A 21322-nucleotide genomic window follows, 5' to 3' on the forward strand; every position below is an offset into this window, starting at 1 on the left:
ATAGGTGTGAATGTGAGAGTGATTGTTTGTCTCTATATGTTCAGCCCTGTGATGAACTGGCGACATGTCCAGGGTGTACCCGGCCTTCGCCCGTAAGTAGCTGGGATAGGCTCCAAGTGACCCCCGTGACCCTAGTGAGGATAAAGCGGGTTCAGATAATGAATGAATGAATATTTCAGTGTATTGATACAATTATTGGTTCAAAAGTTATTAAACATTTTAGACAAGTAGATGCTTTTGGTCAGCAGCTGTATAGGGTTTCTCTAAACAGTCAACTTTATACAAGATCTGAAACACTGTCCTGTTTTCAGCTTTGTGACAATGTATTTTCTAGCAAATTTAATAGTTTACTCAACTTAACCCTTTATAGATCAATCATTGAAATACTCTGAAATTTAAAATTTCAACCTAAGTGTGTTGCTGGACATCATCATCTACCTCCTCTTGCCTTAAAACATCTGAGCAGACACTTGCTAAAGCATAAACGAATGCAATAAAACAAGTGTTTTAAGGTCATAAACCGACAAAAATCCCTCATATTCACTATTTACAGCTTTAAAAGTTCTATAAAATGTCTCTGAATCACTGTATTATAAAAACCAACATGCCTCTTGACTTCACTGAGGCAGGAGTTTGGCCCCGTATTTAATGTTTGTGGAAATTACCAAAAATAGTCACTTGCCTGGTAAAGGGTTAAGGAATAGACACAACACATTTGGAGATTTATATGTATTGGAGTACAAATACAGCAAAGCATAAAAGTGAAACAGTTGTATAAAGTACAAGTACAATACCTTCAAATACAGTACTTGACAACAGTACTGTATTCCATTCCACCACTGGAAGCACAGATGGATCATTCATGTAACCATCTATCATGACTAATAACAAATAACTGCTGGCACATTTACACGGTTACTCATAAAATGCCATAATACACTTTCACACATTTTGATAGAATAAAACAACTGTCATCAGGATCTAACAAACATGAAGACTGACACATTATGACAAAAAAAAAACAAAAAAACACACTGATTGCCTGACAGCCAAACATTGCGTGCATCCTTTAGGAATTTTAACTTGATGTTTACTAAAGAAGGGAAATGTGCAACTGTCAGAGTGAACAGGAACTGAGCGTGACACTTCTTAAGTGGTCAGCAGTTGTTAAAGTGACATTTCGGGTCTGTGGTGTTAATAGATGTGTGTGTGTGTGTGTGTTCTAAGCTTCTAATAACTACTAGTGTCTGGGAATGCAAGGACATGTGGTGGACAGACAGTCAGCTGGCTGGCGTGTCGGTCCGTCAGTCTATCTGCTTCGCGCTGTGACGTGTAACGTAATAAACAGCAGAGATGAGATGATGGATACCAGAGAAGTGATGTCATGATCCACATGATGTTAGTATGATTTGATTTTTTTTTCCTCCACCAAGGTTCAGGTGCTTTAGATTAACATCCATCAATCTGTCCAAATAGTTTTCTAAACCGCTCGAACTTTTTCTTTCTATAAAACAAAAAAGAAAAAAATCAAGCTTGGTATGACATGAACCAATTCTTGCTTGGCTTCATTTTTATTTACACTGTGATTACATGAAATATCTCTCACTCTAGACACTTAAAATGGAATGTTTGATGGGGAGCCAACCCAGAATGCTTTGTAAAATCAATAGATGCACATTCTAATTTCTTTTGGGTATAAATATTCTTTATGGGCAGTAAATGATGATTGCTTTTTATTGTTTTTCACGAGGTTTCGATATACAAACAGCCAACATTTATTTATTTAATATACCACTTAACCCTTTTTACCTAACGTAGTTCACTTCTCTTAATGTCACTACTAATAAAGCCTGATGATGTTATCCCAAAACACTATAAATATACTGTATTCATAATTAAATAAGCTTTCTACCCTTAAAACAACATGGATATAATGTGTAATATACCTGATGTTGGAGCAGGGGACGGATTTATTAAATGAGGACTTTTTATTGTTTGCTCGATCAGTTATACACCTCCTTTTGTTTTAGGTTGAGAATTATTGTGAGCATGTGAAAGTAGAAAAAAATAACGAACAAAAAAACATAAACAGAACATAATGAATGCACAATATTATAACAATATATCTGTTATTAAATCCAGTTTGGTTTGAGGTTCCACTTCTAAAGTCAGAGCTGTAACTTCCGGTTATTAAACATCAGGGATTCCATTTTAATTTCTTATATTTTGTCTGTTTGGAATAATTTTTATTGTAAAGCTTTAATGAGTGAATATTGCAGTGTTTTAATATCCCATGTATTTTTTCTAACCCTGTTCTGTCCCCCTCTGTTTTATGCTCTCTGTGTGTTTTTGTTTGTCTTATATTGGTGTTTTTAATTTTATTTCTTGTGGTTAAGCTCTTTGTAACTTGAGAAAAGTGCTTATTAAGTTGCCACTGTATTTTTCTTAACAGCAACTACTTTGGGTAACTTAACTTTTTAATTGATACATTTAATTCACATTTTTATTTTATTTAATTTTTTTGTCAGTTCTTGCAACTAAGGACTTTCTTTAGGAAAAATGCTGTATAAATAGGATTTAGTTTCATTATTTTATAATCATTTATTTATCTTCAATTCCTCTTAATAAAAGGAGCATTTTTGCCACGACCAGAATAAATGGATTTTCATCGACAGATCTTTGGAAATGAAATAGCTCCTTACTGTTGGGGAAGTATATACTGTATATTGTAAACCTCTGAGGAATTAGATCTGCTTTGTAGTTTTGTCAGTGGTCGATTGTCCTTCCTGTGCCGCAACCACATATTAGATATTAGGAAGCAACCAGAGCCATACACCGTGCTCTGCAATCCCTCAGCCAGTGACATGGCCAGATGTTACTTAATGAATTATTAATATACGTTTCTTGTTTGAGCTGTTTAGTCTCAGCTTTAATATTTAGACTTTAATGAAGTGCCTGTTCTTTTTAGTTGTTATTCGTATATTAGATTGTTTCCTTCATAACACATTTTGGAAAGTATACTGTTTCAAAGCTGTGCATCATCTGTGTTTTATACATTGTGGTTTGAAGTGGATGACTTTTCCATCGGGGAGAATTCACATTAAGTCTAAGAAAATCACAGGATTTGTGAATAACTTTAAACAAACTTGTTTAAGTGGGATTTATGAAGTGGTTTACAAGAAAACAAAATCTAGTTAAAATGACATTTGTGTTGGATGTTTGCTCTGTTTAAGGGGGAAATGTGGCTTTATTATAAATGTTAACGAGACCTGCTGATGTTTTGTTATTTCTGATTTTCCCCAGTGCTTTTGAATCTGTCCAAACATAATGCGTCTTGTTTTTTTTTACCCACAGGCCCTGAACAAGAAGGAGCACAGAGGCTGCGACAGCCCCGACGCTGATACCTCCTACGTCCTCACCCCAAATACTGAGGAAAAATACAAGAAGATCAACGAGGAGTTCGACAACATGATGAGGAGTCATAAAATTGTAAGTTGCATGAGATTATCAAAGTAAGTAGTTATATATTCTAGTTAAGCTGACGTGGACATACTGTTTTCCAGACCACAGGCCATCCACAACAGAATTTCATGCATGTACCGCCGGGCAGCATGGCGTACAGCCCTGGAGGAGGAGGTGGAGGAGGAGGGGGAGGTGCGACCTCCCAGGCTTTAGCTGCAGCCACAGCAGCTCTGGCGGACAGTGGGATCCTCTCCTCACCTCACACACACCTCCACAGAAACAGCTCCCCACAAAGACCCCCCAGCGCTGGAAACACAGGTGCATAATGCTGTGCTACACAATACACATGGACTTTGTGCTAATCAGTGGGTGAATGTTTTAACTTAAATACAGATTTGAGGTAGTTGTACTCTAATTTTTCCATTTTATGTAAATTCATGTTTCCATTAACACAATATCTCAGAAGCAAATATTATACATGCCACTCTACTACATGTGTTAGACCAGTGTTTTTCAACCTTGGGTCGCAACCTCACGTGGGGTCACCTGAAATTTCTAGTAAATGATGAAAAAAAAAAATACTAATAAATATTTTTTAATGATTCAATATATATTTCATTATAATTAAAACACCACACACTTTACCTATAAAAATCAAGTTCAGATAAAGTGCAGAATATAATATCCGAGTGGGCATATCTTGATTGACCTGATCATGTGACCACATGCATTACTACACTTCAAACTGCTTGGACACAGTCGCAGTCAGAAAACTGGGCCAAAAAGAGAATGGAAAGATTTCTTCGCCCACCTGGCCTTGCTAAGACATCTCCAAGAGAAACTGAGAAGCAGACACCAAAAAAGTGTGTTATATACATTATAGAACCTAAATATCCATGTCCCAAGAGCTAAACTCTGTGTCTGGAGATTGGGTCGTCGAGCCCCCTGCCGTCGACTGCCACCCAATCCACATTGCGCCCGGCCCCTACAGCTCCCTCGGTGGGCGGTTGGTCTTTGCCCCAAGTGGAGGAGTTTAAGTATCTTGGGGTCTTGTTCACGAGTGAGGGAAGGATGGATGTCAGATTGACAGACGGATCGGTGCAGCGTCTGCAGTGATGCAGTCGTTGTGTCAGTCGGTTGTGGTAAAGAAGGAGCTGAGAGGCGAAGCTCATGATTTACCAGTCAATCTACGTTCCTACCCTCACCTATGGTCATGAGCTTTGGGTTATGACTGAAAGGACAAGATCCCGGATACAAGCGGTCGAAATGAGTTTCCTCCGTCGGGTGGCTGGGCACACCCTTAGGGATAGGGTGAGGAGCTCAGTCACCAGGGAGGAGCTCGGAGTAAAGCTGCTGCTCCTCCACATCGAGAGGGGCCAGCTGAGGTGGCTTGGGCATCTGTTTCGGATGCCTCCTGGACTTCTCCCTGGGGAGGTGTTCCGGGCATGTCCTGCCAGGAGTAGACCTTGGGGAAGACCTAGGACATGTTGGAGAGACTATGTCTCTCGGCTGGCTTGGGAATGCCTCGGGGTCCCCCTGGAAGAGCTGGAGGTGGTGTCTGGGGAGAGGGAAGTCTGGGCATCCCTGCTTAGACTGTTGCCCCTGCAACCCAGCCCCAGATAAGCTGTAATGGTGCGAGTACAAACAGAATCCAAATGCAGAACTCAGACGCCAAAAATATAATTCAAAAGGTTTATTTATCACACACAGGTGAAAAATAATGATCAGTGACAGAATCTTGAGGATAATGGTTGGTGATATCCTCCTCTGATTCGTTCTCTGGATCGGGGGCGACAGCCCGTCTCCCCGTACGGTGTTTGGGGTGTTTTTCCCGACTAGGGAAAAGCAAAGGGAGGTCAGGGACGGAAACAGGTCATACACAGGCAGGCAAATTCTCAGGCAACAGGACATAAGGACAAGACAAAACTCACGTACCGGTAGTCAGGGCGAGAAGGTCAAAACCAGGTATCAGGAGAGGCAGACAAAACCAGACAGGGAGCAGGGAGCAGGCAGCAGACGAGAAACCGAGGAATCCAAAAACAGGTCAAAAACAGGCAGACAAACGAGGTCAAGAACACTGGTCTGAACTACTAGAGTTACAAACTGGCGACTGACATAGGGAAGAGACAGGGTTTAAATACACAAAAGGGAGGGAAGACAACTAGACACAGGTGGAGCAAATCAGGGCGGAGACAGGTAATCAGGTCAGAGGTGAGGATGATCAGGGAACAGGAAGTAAAGATGACAGACAAGACACATGAGGGAAAACTTAACAAAATAAAACAGGAAGTGACAAACAAAACATAAAGGACAGACAAAACCAGACTAACGTCTGGCTGCAGGTGTGACATAAGCGGCAGATAATGGATGGATAATGGATGGATGGATGGAACCTAAATATCTTCTAAAATTAACATTTATTTGCAACTTTGTATTTCAAGATCAAAACCAAATTAATTTTAGCAAAAAAATGTCTGGGGTCACCAGAAATTTGTGATGTTAAAATGGGGTCTCAAGCCAAAAAAGGTTGAGAACCACTGTGTTAGACGGTTGTAGTTACTTTTCATAGTACAAATTTTTCATCCCCTTCTTGTTCAGTGAAAATGACACATTCAGTAAGAAGTGTTTTTTATTGGTTGATAAAATTCCCCTTCTTCCTTGGTAAATAAATGCTTACAGTAAATGCTTACCCTGTTACATTTACTGGAAAATGTGTTGTTGTCACAAAGCTGAATGTTTCCAGTGTTTCTGAGGGCATGAATAGTCTTGAGATATGTGGTTCTCACAGGACAACATTGCTACAAACATATGATGTTGTTACTGAATATGATGGATTTCTGTACTGAATTGATTGAACTACCAGCAGTATATTAAGGACACACACATGAATGCAGTGGTAAAATAACCCCAAACATCAGATATATATAATACTAAAGCACTGGGACCATTTTACAGCACAGAAGTACTTCAGTTACATAAAATAGTTTAGTTCAATTTATTGATAATACTCAATTTTAGTATTATCCGTATTATCATTTGTACTTTAGGTTTTGAATGATGGTTGGAATGGAGTAATTTCACAATGTGATTATAATACTTTTACTTAAAGATCCAGAGTGCAACATTCAGAGGGATCTGACTGTACAAATTGAGAGTAATATTCATAATTATGTTTTTGCATGTGTATAATCATAGGAAAATTGAACTGTTATTCTTTATATTTCTATACACTGGGCTGTGTATGTCTGCAGAGGGAACAACTTGCCTCCATCAGTTCCACAGTAGCTCCAAACAGACTTCTTCTTCTTTGGTTTTATGGCAGGTGGCATCCAATTTTATGGTGCATTACTGTCAACGACTATAGTTTTGAGTGTGGACCAGAGTTATTTAAACTAAAAAGCCAAAAACACTGACTCTAATTAAGGACTAATTAGGTTTTTTGGAGCTGCCAAAGTGGAGGGCAAGGGTATTTGGTTGGTCACAAACTACAAATTTACTAGATGTTGCTAAATATTTTACACTGAACCTGAATCATTCTCTACAACTGATTGTTTTAGACTAAACACTACCTGGGATAAAACAAATGAAATCCACTGCAGGCTGTGTTTGCTTGTGTATTTACTGTATGTATGTGTGTTTGTGTATTCCCAGGTGGCCTGCAGGGCAGTTCTGATCTGGTTCTGCAAAATGGATCTGGACCAGTTGGTATGTAGTGTCTTAGGCTACATTCAGACAGCAGGTCTTAATGCACAATTCTGATTTTTGGTGAAATCTGATTTTTTTTGTGTGCTCGTTCATATTACACATTAAATGCGACTTTTATCAGTTTTGAATATGAACTGAATGTGACCCTGAAGTGACCCACATGTACAAAAAAGGTCCGAAGCATGACCACACAGGCACGCATTGTGTTTACGGAAGCAAATATGTTTTTCCCACTGCTCCTCCTCCTGGGACGCAGAATTGTGATGTCGGATAAATTCGACCCGGCTGTTCAGACGTAAGTCGCATTGCAAAATATCAGATTCGTATTGGATTTAGGACTACATTTGAAAGTGGCCTGGGTCGGATTTGAAAAAATCAGATTTGTGCTGTTCAAACTGTCTTTAACAGATCGGATACAGGTCACATATGGACAAAAAAATTGGATTTAGGCCACATTTGCCTGCAGTGTGAACATAGCCCTAGAGGAGTTGTCCAAACACACTCTGACACACAATTTCATTATAAAGTGTGATTATCTGTCTGTTCTCTCATACAGCAGACACAGAGATGAACCATCAATATGCCTTATATTAAAAAATGATATAGTCTATTGAGGGAGAAATCCATCTATCAAATTAAAAAGATTAAATCTATGGGTTTATCCAGTTTTTTAATTTAGCTGTAGAAAATCACTCAAAATCAGTGAAAGTTGTATTCATTTGAGAGTTTATTGATGTAAACTAACGATCTTTCCATCTTTTATCTTAAAGACATTAAAGTTTCTGTTAGAGATTATGGATTTTTCATCATAAAATCAGCATTACTACTTTAGACTACATGCATTTCCAGTTGCAGTTTAAAGGCCATCTATGAACGTCCATGCTGCTCTAGAAGCAGAGGAACAATCCAGTGCCTGTGAATGCACCACAGTGTCACTTCTACTGGTTTCTGTCAACTCCATCTTGTCTTTTACTCTTGGGTCTTCGACCCTCGCTGCTAACTGTCGTCTTCACAGTCTTTCCTCCCCGTCATTTTCGTGCTCTCCCTCCCAGAACAACATGTCTCATATGAACACTACCATTATGTAATGTCAAGAGTAAGAAAAGATCAATTATTCATTTTTTCTCTTGTATAATATATAGCAGCACTTTCTCCATTCTCTATTCAGACCCTGTGGTGAACAGGTTTATTTAATGGGTTTGTAACATTCACTGTTTTGAAAGCACTTTCCAAATCTTTAAATATGTCTGTATTTGGGCCAGATAAAGAAACTAGAAAGCTTACTTATCTCTTGCTAAATCCAAATATGGAGTTGACCTTTATTTTACTCATCATTTTAAAGATTTGCAGAACTCCTCAGAGTCTCTGTGGGTCTTTAAAAATGGTTAAATTCACTCTTAGAAATACTAGGACTCAGTGATAATTAAATAGTTTGGTTTAGAATTTGTGAGGCTGTAAATGTATCTATTTTATTTTTACGTCTTTTAATTTAAGTGAAAAATCCATATTTTCTGATTGTGCAAAGCTTAAAACTAGCACTGATCCTTATACTGACTTTTAACATTCCACTGTATTTACATAAAACGATGTATATTCTAAATAAATTTGAGTCAAGAAATGCAGTCACAAGTCATTTTCAACACTTTTCATTGGTTAAATATTTCTAAAACCATCAGGCCAACGTAAAGACTGACCAATAGAATCATTTTATTGCAGAAAAAGAAAAAGACCAAAAATGGACTTATGAGGTTTCTGCCTGACAGTGACGATATGGTATATACACTGTTGCCCATAAAAGTGCAATAATTTTGTTTTCAGACTCGTTTCTCATTTTATTCTTTCTTATACCCATTAGTAATCACCATGTGCAATGATTACATATGATTAAGTTACAGTTACACTTTATTCATCAAAACTAAAGAACATTAAGAACATTGTCACAATTATTTCATGAGAAGAGGTATAAATATTTTATTTAAACTTTATTTATTTCTTATTATATATACAAATTTTACAGTATATAGAACAAACAAATAAACAACAACAACAAAAACCAGACCACAATAGTTAGAGCATCTAGGTTCAACCTTTAGACAAATAAAATACAGTCAGGTTCAGGACAAATTAAGCAAAAAAGTCAAACTAAGCATACTTAAGTATAAGATTATAAGGGTTTCTTTGATTAATCTAAACATCCCATTCATTTGTCAGCAGTGAGTCTTAATGAGAAAGTCAGCCTTTCCATATCATAAATTTCATTCGCAACAGTTGTCCAGCTCAGAAGTGATGGGGGGGGTCTTCGTACAACCATTGCAAGTTATGTTTTTTTTTTTGCCCCTGCTAATAGTATTAATAAAAGGTATGTCAGATTTTGTCATCTCATGTGGTAGGTTACCCAGATAACTCACAGTAAAATCCAATGGCAAGTCCATTCCTACTATATTGTTTGTTTCCTTTATCACCAACGACCAGTAGTTTATTACAACTTTATGGGCAAGAGTGTGTTACTAGCTATAAATATTTAGAAAAAGGTGACTTAGCCAAAAATCATCAGTCTTAAAGTTGGTAAAAATGTTCTTTCGAAGGTCATTCAAAGCTTTAAATTTAACTTGATTCCTGTAGACACCCTGAATTCCTTGCACAGCTGTCATTAAGTAACAGAACATATACTATAGGAGGAGGTTTGGCCGTGTGTTTAAGTGTTTTTGCATTCTCTTTTTCCTTCTCAGTGAATGGATTTGTTGGTTCACCTGGAGGAAACACCATGGGGAAGATCATACCTCCCAAATCTCCTCCTCTTCTGCCTTCTGGGACGAACCGCAAGTCTGACCTCCGAGTGGTGATCCCTCAGTCCAAAGGCATGATGCAGACTGTGGTAAGTGCATCTGTACGACCCGCCATTTGTTTCATTCTCACTGAAGAAATGCTAGGAGGAATTTGGACGAATTAGGAGTCATCGATACACGCTGACAGATGCACAGCTATCACCTTAACTCCAGCTCATTAAGTTTTCATGTTAAGCAATTGTGCATTTCAGAGTAGATATAAAGAAGCACTTAAACAAGGGCGCCTTAAATCAAGACTTGTTTAAGCTGAGTAGAGCCTTGTTTTCACTTCTCTTGAGAGATGCTGGGGTCTGACTAGAACAGGATAAGAAAATGACTTGCAGATTACTAGAGAGTTTGGTCAGCAAGTTTTCAGAACAAGTGGTTTAGATACCATCTGGAGCAGATGGTTAGTGGGTTTGCAAATTAAATCATTGTTCCTATAAACAGAAGAGGATCTTTCTGTTCTGGTCTGAGAAGTCCTGCAAATCAGTATTGACAAGTATCATGACTTCCTTTACTCACCGCAGTCCTTTACAGTAAACTTAGCTGTTTTTCAGTTTGGATTGTGAAATGTGCTTATTCAGTGGGTTTTAGCAAAACAGCCACACAAGTGCATCCTCACAACTTTTACAGTCAAGGAACATTTAATCAGAACATCACATGAAGCATTTAACAGAGGACTGGTAAAAAAAAAAAAAAAAAAAACAACTTTGAATTTAACCCATAAAGACCCAAACATCCATCACTGACCAAAGGCATCTACTGATCTAAAATGTTTAATACCTGTTGATCCACTAATCCTATCAATACATGTTAATAATTGGTGTAAAATACAGTTATTCATTTTTCATGATCATCAGATATGACCCATTTGGACGTTCAGCTACTCTGTAGTGAATGTGAAAACACCGTCATCTTCTACATTGATTCACCAGTAAAACCCATGGAGTTGGATCAATGACAGTGGATGGAGACACTTGGTTTATGTTCAGTTAATGATATATTTAATTGAAAAAGTCACTCTTTCTTCAGTTTTCTCTGTTTTTTATATAATAACCCTCAAATTTGATCTGAGCTTTTTGGAACATCTACATGATCAGTTAATTAAATACAGGAAAATATTGTATTTATACTGATAAAATACAAAATACAGAGGATACCATTATAAATAAATGGTGATAAATCACTTAAGAAAGGTTAGATAAAAAGAAAACTGACATAAAATTAGCGCTGGGTCTTTATGGGTTAAGGGAGTGTATTCACAAGGGTCAGGCTACATTTGTTTAAACAATGGCAAAAGACCAAAGCACTCAATTCAGCATTTGTAGTTTTTGTCTGTTTGTATTAGATTACTGCTCTGTTTTAGCCTCCATTCTATGAAACCATAACACTGAAATTATGTATTTTAACAGGAAAAAACAATGGGTTGACTTTAAGCCTTAGAAGAAGATGGGTTACACAAAAACATTTTCCAGTGGACTGTTGGATCAACTACTTTGTCAAATCAGATCCGATTTTTTTCTTTTCTAAATTCAACTCACATTTATATGAATCCTCTCAGCAGTTAAACACAGAACCCGTAGCACCAAACCTACAGCACAAATTGTACATTACAGATTTTTGGATACAATTTCTGCTAATTAAATGCATGCAATCTAGCAGAGTTCTGAGTTGTGAGAATTGATTCCCTGTTCTGAGGAGTGCAAAAGGCATCTTCAGTGCTGGAGAGCTTTCGCCTCTTCCTTGAGGTCCTACTTTCAGCAGCTGTGGTGGTTTATTGAAGGTATTGATTTGACCTTAAGTCCCTTACTGTTGCTTTCACTCCCACACTATGCTCAAACATGATGTAACGATTTGCAAACAAGGGATTTTTTTTTTTTTTTTAAGGCTTTTTTCCCTTCTTTTTCATAGTGACCAGGCAGCTCCATTGTTTTATCAACTCATGGAGGAATTTAGAGCTGGAGATGATGGGACTTTTACAGATGACAACATGCCCATATTTGTTTCTGCTTTCCATTTGTTGCTGTAAATGATGCTAGGTTGTGGTCACACAGCAGTTCTTCTGTTTGATCATTTTGAAACTGACTGTCACTTCCTCTTTTATGCATAAGTGTGTCTGCATGCGAGCATCTACATAGTGTTAAATACTGTGCAAAAACAATCAAGAATAGCTATTTTCCATTGCAAAACAGGTTTTCAAAATCATTTCAACAGAATGAACCAAGCTGTAATGGCTTACTCTGTATACCGAGAGGAAAGAGTCCCTATAGTCCTGCAAACTTCAGGGATAGGTTAGTTTAACAGACATACTGGTTAGAGTTACTCCTGTGTGTTTGTGTTCAGCAACAATGATCTCATCCAGGGTGATGTCATTTCTGACATTATCACACAGGGGAACAAGTAGAACAACACAAAACTAGTAATTACTGTTAGAAATATGTCATACATGTCCTTGTCTTTATGATTAACAGAATATGGGACATATACTTGTTTTGTAAATATATAGGTGTCATCTCTGATGTCCACAGAAATGTAGATATTGGTAAATAAAACATAAGTAAAACCAATTTCAAGGTTATTTTTCACAGTGTCACACTACCTTCACAGTGTTCTTAGTATTCTTATTCTTCCATGCAAATATTTCTCTTGATATAGAAAGAATAGTAGGTTTAGAGGTTTACTCTTATACTGCCATCATGTGGTTGAATGTTGAACTTTGGCAATGGAAGAGGAGCTGTACAAATATTTTTCGGTTTTAAGAGGTTGTATAAGGAAAGAATAGAGAAGCTTTATAAAAGCATGTAATGAAATAATTTTACTTATGGATTTTGGATTTGTTTTATTTGCATTGACTATCATGCAAACTGTCTACTGTAATTGCTGTAATGGCAACATATCTGATGTAAGCAGATGTTTCGAGAAAAGGGCAGGTATTATACGTTTTCTTCATCCTGCTCCTTTCCAATCATTTAGATTGGAATGAATAAATAAAATTAAATGGAATGAAATGAAATGTGGTATCACACCCTAAACTCTGCCCCCATAGATCAGCTATAGTGTAAGAACTGTACAAAGAGTCTGAATGTAATAAACCATTTGACTGTCTGTGCTTCTGTTTTGTCATGTTTTCAGAGTCACCAGAGGCTGAGCAGCAGTCAGCCCAACCAGCCTCTGTCTACCCCAGTGGTGTCCATCACTACACCCAGTCTGCCTCACCAGAGCCTGGTCTACACTGGCATCAGCTCTGCATACAACACTGGTACAACAGGACAACAATGTGTTTGCAGAGATGAAGAAATTGAATATGATTGATATTAAGATGACTATTTTAAATTGACCTTTTTTAGCTCCTCATACAAGTGTGAGCTGTCATTCACTGTAGGTTTTAGACACAGACACTTAACCTTTACCATGGACATTATGAACCTAAATTGATGATGTTAAGGATAATCTTTACCTGCTCAGAATCTTTTATATGAGACATGCAGGTCAGTGCACCTTATAAAAAGGAAAATGTATGAAACAGACTTACAATGAAATAAAATTAAAAAAACCAGAACCAAAATGTCATAATTAATTGAACATATAGTGAGATTCAAGATAAAACTCACTGAATATAATAAACTGAAAAGAACAAAATACATAGAATGCATTACTCATGTACACAAGTCCTTTGTAGCCTTTTCTCACCTACTCATCTATAGTCGCTATTCCACTGACCCTCAAATTGTGCGAATATAACTTGAGCATAAGAATTTGTCTAATGGAAAAATGACAATTTCACCAAAATTCAAATTTTGGATGAAAAATTTTTGCTCAGGCAAAAAGTGGTTTTCAGACGTAGTGAAATTGGTATATCACGCAAAACTGCAATGGAAAGACCTTTTTCCGCAACTAGAATTATGTGAACAAACAAAACAAAAAAAAAAGATGTTGATGAATTTTACAAAAAGCAAAGAAAAAGAGTTTAAAAGAAACATGGCGCAGTATGTGTGAACACACCAGGAAACCGAATAATTTTTGAATTTAGTACAGGATAGAGGGGTAATATATACTAATAATAATAATAAACATATCTGTAAATCAATGTGATATTTATGTTCATCTCCATGTTTATGGAATGACTTCTCATGTCATCTCACAATAATAAATAAACAAATCATCACATTTGTGATTTAATTTAAAAAAACACATTATGCACTTCTGTTTATTTGACATTTAGTAAATATCGGTAAAGTTTTTCACAGATGTCCAACGGAAAATTCACTATTGATCTCCACTACACTGACATTTACATTTTATAGGTTTGTCATACTTTACCACGTGCAGTCTCGCTGTGGTTGTTACACTGTGGGCTCAACTGTTTTTTTCTATTCTATTCTATTTCTCTATGTATATGTAAAATCTGCATTTTTAAAGATGTGCAACAGTGCATAACCCAAATACCAAAAAGAAAGTCATAGCAAGTAAATGGCTAAACTGAAGAACATTTTTGTGTTGTTATGGACAAATATTCAGTGAATTAAAGTCATAATGGTTCATCATATATTTCCTGTGTCTTTACATGTCGTCTCTATCTTTGTCAGATTACTCTCTGAACAGCGCTGAGTTGTCCGGCTTCGGCTCTCCTTCAGGCCCGTCTCTGGGCTCCATGGCAACGTGGCAGCAACATCAGCTCAACTCTCTGGGGTAAGGAGCTAAAAGCACATCTGATGATAGGTTTTGTGATGACGCAGTTTGCTGTAGTTTATGTAGTCAAGCCAACACAGGAAAAAAACAAATCACCTGAAGTGCGATAAAGATACAGTAATATGAAAGGAAAAAAGGCTCTCCTCTTAAATAATGCCAAATAACTTTTTTCTTAATTATCCAGGAAGTGTGTTGTTATCATTTAATTAAACATTTAAGTCTAATTTTGACAACCTCAGACCACACAAAGCTTGTGGGGCATCCCTCTGGTTTTTGCTGCCTCACTGAGGGGGTCTCAACTGCAGGTTGTGAACCATAGATTTACAGGACACATGATTTATATGCTATTGTCAACAAACCCTCTGGAAAGACAGTATTGTTGGTGTATCTGTAACTGATTTGATGACACGGCTGTTACATAAAGCTTCATTGTTTTCCAGAAATCATTAAAAACACATTACTGAGCCTCATTGAATTCATCCTTTCAGATATAAAACAGACCTGCGTAGTTTCTTGGCAAAGTTCAGCATCAGCCATACAAAGAAAAGTTGTATTTTTTCATCCCAAACCAGTGTCTAACAGATTATTTTCAGGGAAACCACTTTTATAACCATCATGACCCAGTTCACAGTCGACCTTGTCTATAAATCCTTTTTTTTTTTTGCGATCAAATTTTTATTTTCATTTTCTTTTCCATTTAACAAATTAAGTCCAACAGAGGTATTTCAGGGGATACAATATTACTGGAATGAGTAAGAATACCAACAGTGGGCCCAAGACATAAGAACATGTCATGAGTAACCATAGAACACAGTGATAGTATGATGATAATAAAAAGAATGAGAAGTAAGAATAATTGCACACACAAAAAAATTGCATACATAATCTTATCTATAATTCCTGAGAAGAATGTACGTATTTCTGCATCAGCTTTTTCTGACCTTTTTTACTTTCACATTTTTTACTGTTAACATTCCACTTTGTAACATTTCTTTGAATACGTGAACCAGGTGATTGTGCAGAAGCCTGTAAATCAGGATTGTACACATGTGTTCTTTGAAATATTGTATATAAATCAAATACTTTATTAACTAGATGAAATAAGGCCATGTCATTGTGTTTGTTTTGTCTAAATAACAGATGTTGGGAGTAAAAAAACAAAAATACTGTTTATATACTCAAGAAAGTTTTCAAGTATATGTACTTTATATGAATATTTATTTTACCTTTACTTCAATTACTGACATTTTATCTGTACTTTTTATTTTTTACATTTTAAACAGACTTGTTAATTTAGGTTAACTGCATTTGGGGAATTATCGATTATTTTTTATTTTGCATCATTTAGTCCCTTCCCCACATTACAACTGTTTCAACCCAAGTGGACTGGATAATAAAACATACAAAAAGGACATGTGTGGATATAACACCTGTCAAATGTGTAAAATGCGGTAAAAGACACGACAGTAAGGCTTGACCATATTTAAAGTTCTGTTGCTGACACTGAAAACTGGATCTGACTCAAAATGTAAGTTATAACGGTTTAAGAGTCTTTATATTCTGTCATTATGGTGTCAGCTACAGCCCACTGTGCACAGAAACAGTCACTAGTTGTGTTATTCAAACATTACATTTTACTTTGATAGCTTAAATACATTTCGGAGCCTGTTTTGTGTTTTTATTGGTGGAAAAAATTAATCAGTACTTCTGCTGCTAAGTATCTGTAAATCAGTAACACAAACAGAATATATCTGAGCCTATAGATCAGTGTTTTTAAACCTTGGCGTGGGGTCATGACCTGGAATTCAAATGGGGTCACCTGAAACTTCTAGTAATTGATAAAAATAAAAAAATTTAAAAAACTTACTAATAAAAAATACATAGTGAGTTGAGAGAGGCAATCAAAACACATCAAAGACATGACAAACTGAAGCTGAAACTGAAGCGCAGTGGTTCTTTTTATCTTTCAAATGTTCATTGTGGTCAGTTTCAGATGCTGCAGCTCTTTCATAATTCATAGTTTGAGTTAGTGTTTGTTCAGTGTTAATTGTCAGCCTTTTAAATACAAGCTGGACTGACTGTACATATCCTGACCAAGGAAAATAAAATTCTCACTTTGTGCAGTAATCTACACCTGGCTTTTCTGCCTCCGTCCATAATAATATACATTATATAGACTAAATGTCATCTAAAATTAACAGTTATTTGCAACATAATATAACAAACTATTACATGATCAAAAACAAATTAATTTTAGCAAAAAAAAGTCTCTGTTTTGAATATCTGGGGTCGCCAGAAATTTGTGATGTTAAAATGGGGTCACGAGGCAAAAACGGTTGAGAACTACTGCTTTAAATAATAATAGTAACACTCATCTCTGGAAACAATAATATTAAAAATCTGTTAGATCACCACTGTCTGAGGATATATAGGAACTATGTATAGGTTAATGCAGGATTAAGTTATGAGGAGGCTTCAAAGTAATTAATACAATGTTAAGATCACGTGAAACAAACAACATACCAACATAAAGAAGCTAAAAGAGGTAAAACAAGTTCATAACCCATAGTCCTGGTTAAAAGTCTAGCTTGGAGCTGAATTCTAGCACCAGCTCTATCAAAAACATGGCTCAAAACTGGCTCATAACCAGGTCTTTTGGAATGGGTTGTCCAGGAATCATCAAGTTTAATTATTAGGTCAAAGCCTGAAACCATCTTTGTCTCTCTGTCCGTTTGTGTTTAGATCAGCCAACTCCGGTCTCTCCATCAACACCAACCACAACATCAATATCAAAGCTGAGCCAATCTCCCCACCCCGCGACCACCTCAGCCAACCCAGTTACATCTCCCAGCCTCACGCCGTGGCTCTTCCTCCTCATCCTCACTCCTCTACCTCTTCGTCCACTCGGGTAGAGATGGGGAGGTCTCCCACCGACAGCGTCAGCTCATCCTGCAGCTCCCACGGCAGTGACCGGGACGAGCATCAGCGGCCAGACTTCCACTCGCTTCCTGTCGGGGTGATGAGTCGGTCAGAGGGCAGGGAGAGCCCGACAGTCAAACGAATGCGAATGGACAGCTGGGTGACATAGGCCCCGAGGCCACACCATGACAGACACACGACCAGAGCAACACAGGATGTGGACACTGTTATGCAAATGAAATGTGGATTTTACTCATGTGTTTTTCTTTAAATTATCTTTGTCTATTTTTTGAGAAGGATTTGCGTTTGACTCTTTCAGCATCATCTTGTAACCTGTCAGAAAATCTCCAGTGGTACTTCAAACAGTATGTACATTAGATCCACCTCTGAAAAATCATTTAAGTATCACAGACTGATAATAAAGTTCCAGTTATAACATAATGAGCCATTTCCTAATCAAGTGGGATGCAGTACCTTCAACAATTTAACCCATAAAGACCCAAACAGCTGTCAGTGACCAAAAGCATCTACTGATCTGAAATGTTTAATACCTGTTGATCCACTAATCGTGTCAATACATGTAAATAATTGGTGTAAGTACAGTTTGTCATCTTTTCGTGGTCATCAGATATGACCTATTTGGACGTTCAGTGGCTCCGTAGTTACTGTGGAAACACCGTCATCTTCTACAACATTGATTCACCAGTAAAACTCATGGAGTTTGATAAATGACAGAAGTTGTAGAGGCTTGTTTTTATGTTCAGTCATTGATATTCTTGCTGAAAAAAGCCACCTTTCCTTCAGCTTTCTCTGCAGTAAAATAATGGCCTTTGAATTTTTCAGGATCATCTACATGATCAGTAAATTAAATATCAGGAAAAATACCTGATTCACACAAAAAATGCAACATACAGAGGATAATATTATAATAAATGGTGACAAATAACTTAAGAAAGGTTAAATAAAGAGAACAAATAAGTTGGGAACAGCCATAAAAGTAGTACTGGGTCTTTATGGGTTGAAAGGTTAGATTCATCCAACAGGCTTCATGAGTGGGACGGTAACGCAGTGATGTACTTACAGATGTCTCCCACTGGGTGTCACCAATTCACTGCTGATCTTCTCAGGGTTTGAAACTTCAAATAAAAGCAATACTCCCTCATCATCTTGGTTACTCCTCTGCAAACAGTTATTTATATCAGCCAAAGCAGTATGCTTTTTTATGTTGTTGGTGTGTGTTTTTATATTGTGCACAGAATAAGACAATGTTTATTTCAGATATTGATTTAAATCAAAAAGCCATGAACACTTGTTCTGTATCAAAATATGTCTTTATTGTTTTGTACATAGTATCTTTAATATATATCACTTTGGATGTAACTACATATTGTTAATCTGTGTGTTGTACCAGCCTGGGTGAACCGTGACACAACCACAAAACCACCACCATTTGACAAAAGTATATTTTTGTGGATGATTGCCATATTTATTAGGCGCTGTCATTTCTTTTTCATGAAGCATCTGATAAATCTGTTTTGTCACGTGTGTCAAGCTGCACTCTCTTGACCTAAATGCACTCTAGAAAAGAAAAAACATTGTGAGTATATTCATGTAGTACTGTCTAGTATGCATTTAAAGGTAGGAGTTTAATGTATGTGTGTGACTATAGCATGTGGCGTTTATTAATACAGACATTTCATCTAAAGCAGGGGTGTCAAACATGCAGCCTGGGGGCCAAAACCGGACACCCAAAGGGTCCAGTGGGATTAAAGAATGAATCTGCAAAATGCAAAAATTACACTGGAGATATTAACAATCAAGGGTGTCACACTCATTTTGCTCATAATAACCTATAAATAATAATTTAAAAAAAAAAGAACTACATTTTTCTTGGTAGTTATAGGTTCAACTGGACTAGTTTAGCTTCAAAAGAGCAAAACTAGACCTGTTGAACCAAGAAGAACTACCAAGAAGAATAATGGCCAGAGCAAATGAGAAATTGTTCTTATTTTAGTTCCAAACTCCAAATTTTGAACAATATTATACCTGTTACCAAATATTTGTAATGCGCATCTAAGTTGAGGCATAATAATGTTAAAATTGCACATTATTGTTACAAAATTTCAGTTTTTTCAGGTTATTCAGATGTTTTTTGTGAAAGGGTAGTTTGTAAATGTAAAGTTAATAATTTATTGTTTTTTGTTGCACTAAAACAAAAAGAAAAAGTTGTCATTATTTATAGGTTATTCTGCTATTATTTTACTAGTCTGGCCTGCTTGAGATCAAATTGGGCAAAATGTGGCCCCTGAAAGAAAATGAGTTTGACATTCCTGATCTAAAGAATCAGACTGCAGAGAAACCGTGAAAGATTTGAGGGACATTCATGAACTTGCTCAATGGTAGTGTGACAAGTGATAACAGAAAATGGAACTTATGGGAAATAAGTAGGTGGAACGTGTGGTATGAGTGCAAAAGCAGTAAACAGAAAACCACAGAGGTTCAACTGAATGAAAGTGGATGGAAGACAGATTCAGACAGTTAGAGAAGAGGAAAAGAAATGGCAGTTAAAAAGGAGAAGATAAATAACATCAGTAGAAAATGAATAATGGGGATGACAACTGTACCACAGTTAATTACTGTAAAACAGGTTATTTCCCTCAATAAGGAACCATGTTGCCTTTGTTTGTAAACAGATAAAAATAATATCTAGCATACAGTCACATCCACGGCACGAGACACATTCATACTATAGTACAGTATAAAACTCTAAGGACACCATTAAGTTTGTTGTTTTACCAAGTTATAATGGCTGTGCATATACATCTCTGTATCAAGATACAACTGTAATATATAGAAAATATGTCTTAAAAAATAATGTGTACAAACCAAAGTGTCAAGTACAAAGTGTGACCTACATTTCTTTTGCTGTTTTACACCAGGTTTGATTCAATACATGTCAAATGTTTCTTATTGTTGAGGTCATATGAACAGAGGTCACACTAAAAACTGACTCATACCTGTAGAAGCCATTTAGTTTAATTCTCTGTATGCTGTCATATATTTGTGCACACATTTCCTCTATTTTGTAGGACTTAAACCATAAAGAGACTGGAATGTAAATATATATCATATTTTAAACTATGGATAAACAACAAAGCTGAACTGGCCTAAGGATTTGGCACATTAATGCACATATAGAAACATTTTACACACCAATAATAGACTTATCTCACCACCTATATGTATAAGGATATTATGGGTAATTGGGGATGAATTTAGTTTAGTCTGACGTTGCCTGTAGCTTAACACTCTGAATCACTCTGACACATTGTGAGTTAAAGTAAGAATAAAGAGCAGGAAATTGAGCCTTAGAACAAAAGTTTCTCATGCAGTTGACATAAAAGACAGATGTTTGCACCGTCTGAGGTGGTTAAAAGATGTGTGAAGTTTAGAGGAAAAAAAGCCATGATTTTTTTCTGAATGAATTATGAACCAGGTGCGAACTGAGATTACTAACAGTTTCATTTCTGATGTACAGTATCAAGTATCAAGTAAACAGACTTTAATGAGACTTACTGTGTGATTTAAATAAATTTGCCCTTTAGCTAATATTTTTTAACAGGTTATAAGACATTCAGCCAATATTTAAGCAAATTGTACCTGGAGCATCAGGACATACAAACAGATCACAGTGATATTAACTGCACAGTATGTGGCAT

At 36.6% G+C, this 21322-nt stretch overlaps 1 protein-coding gene across 5 annotated transcripts in view; it reads left to right on the forward strand.

The window, feature by feature from the left end:
- LOC115412165 (myocyte-specific enhancer factor 2A-like) overlaps window positions 1-18041 on the forward strand; it is a 59760-nt gene extending 41719 nt beyond the window's left edge. For all 5 annotated transcript variants that reach the window (XM_030124505.1, XM_030124520.1, XM_030124529.1 and 2 more), the window contains 7 exons: window positions 3355-3489; window positions 3564-3780; window positions 7114-7167; window positions 9897-10042; window positions 13128-13254; window positions 14582-14684; window positions 17427-18041. In XM_030124505.1, coding sequence (XP_029980365.1) covers window positions 3355-3489; window positions 3564-3780; window positions 7114-7167; window positions 9897-10042; window positions 13128-13254; window positions 14582-14684; window positions 17427-17772 — 1128 coding nt within the window. In that variant the 3' untranslated portion in view covers window positions 17773-18041. The remainder of the gene's footprint in view (window positions 1-3354; window positions 3490-3563; window positions 3781-7113; window positions 7168-9896; window positions 10043-13127; window positions 13255-14581; window positions 14685-17426) is intronic.
- Window positions 18042-21322: the final 3281 nt, after the last annotated feature.

This window comes from Sphaeramia orbicularis, chromosome 3 (assembly GCF_902148855.1).
Source record: "Sphaeramia orbicularis chromosome 3, fSphaOr1.1, whole genome shotgun sequence".
Classification (NCBI taxonomy): domain Eukaryota; kingdom Metazoa; phylum Chordata; class Actinopteri; order Kurtiformes; family Apogonidae; genus Sphaeramia; species Sphaeramia orbicularis.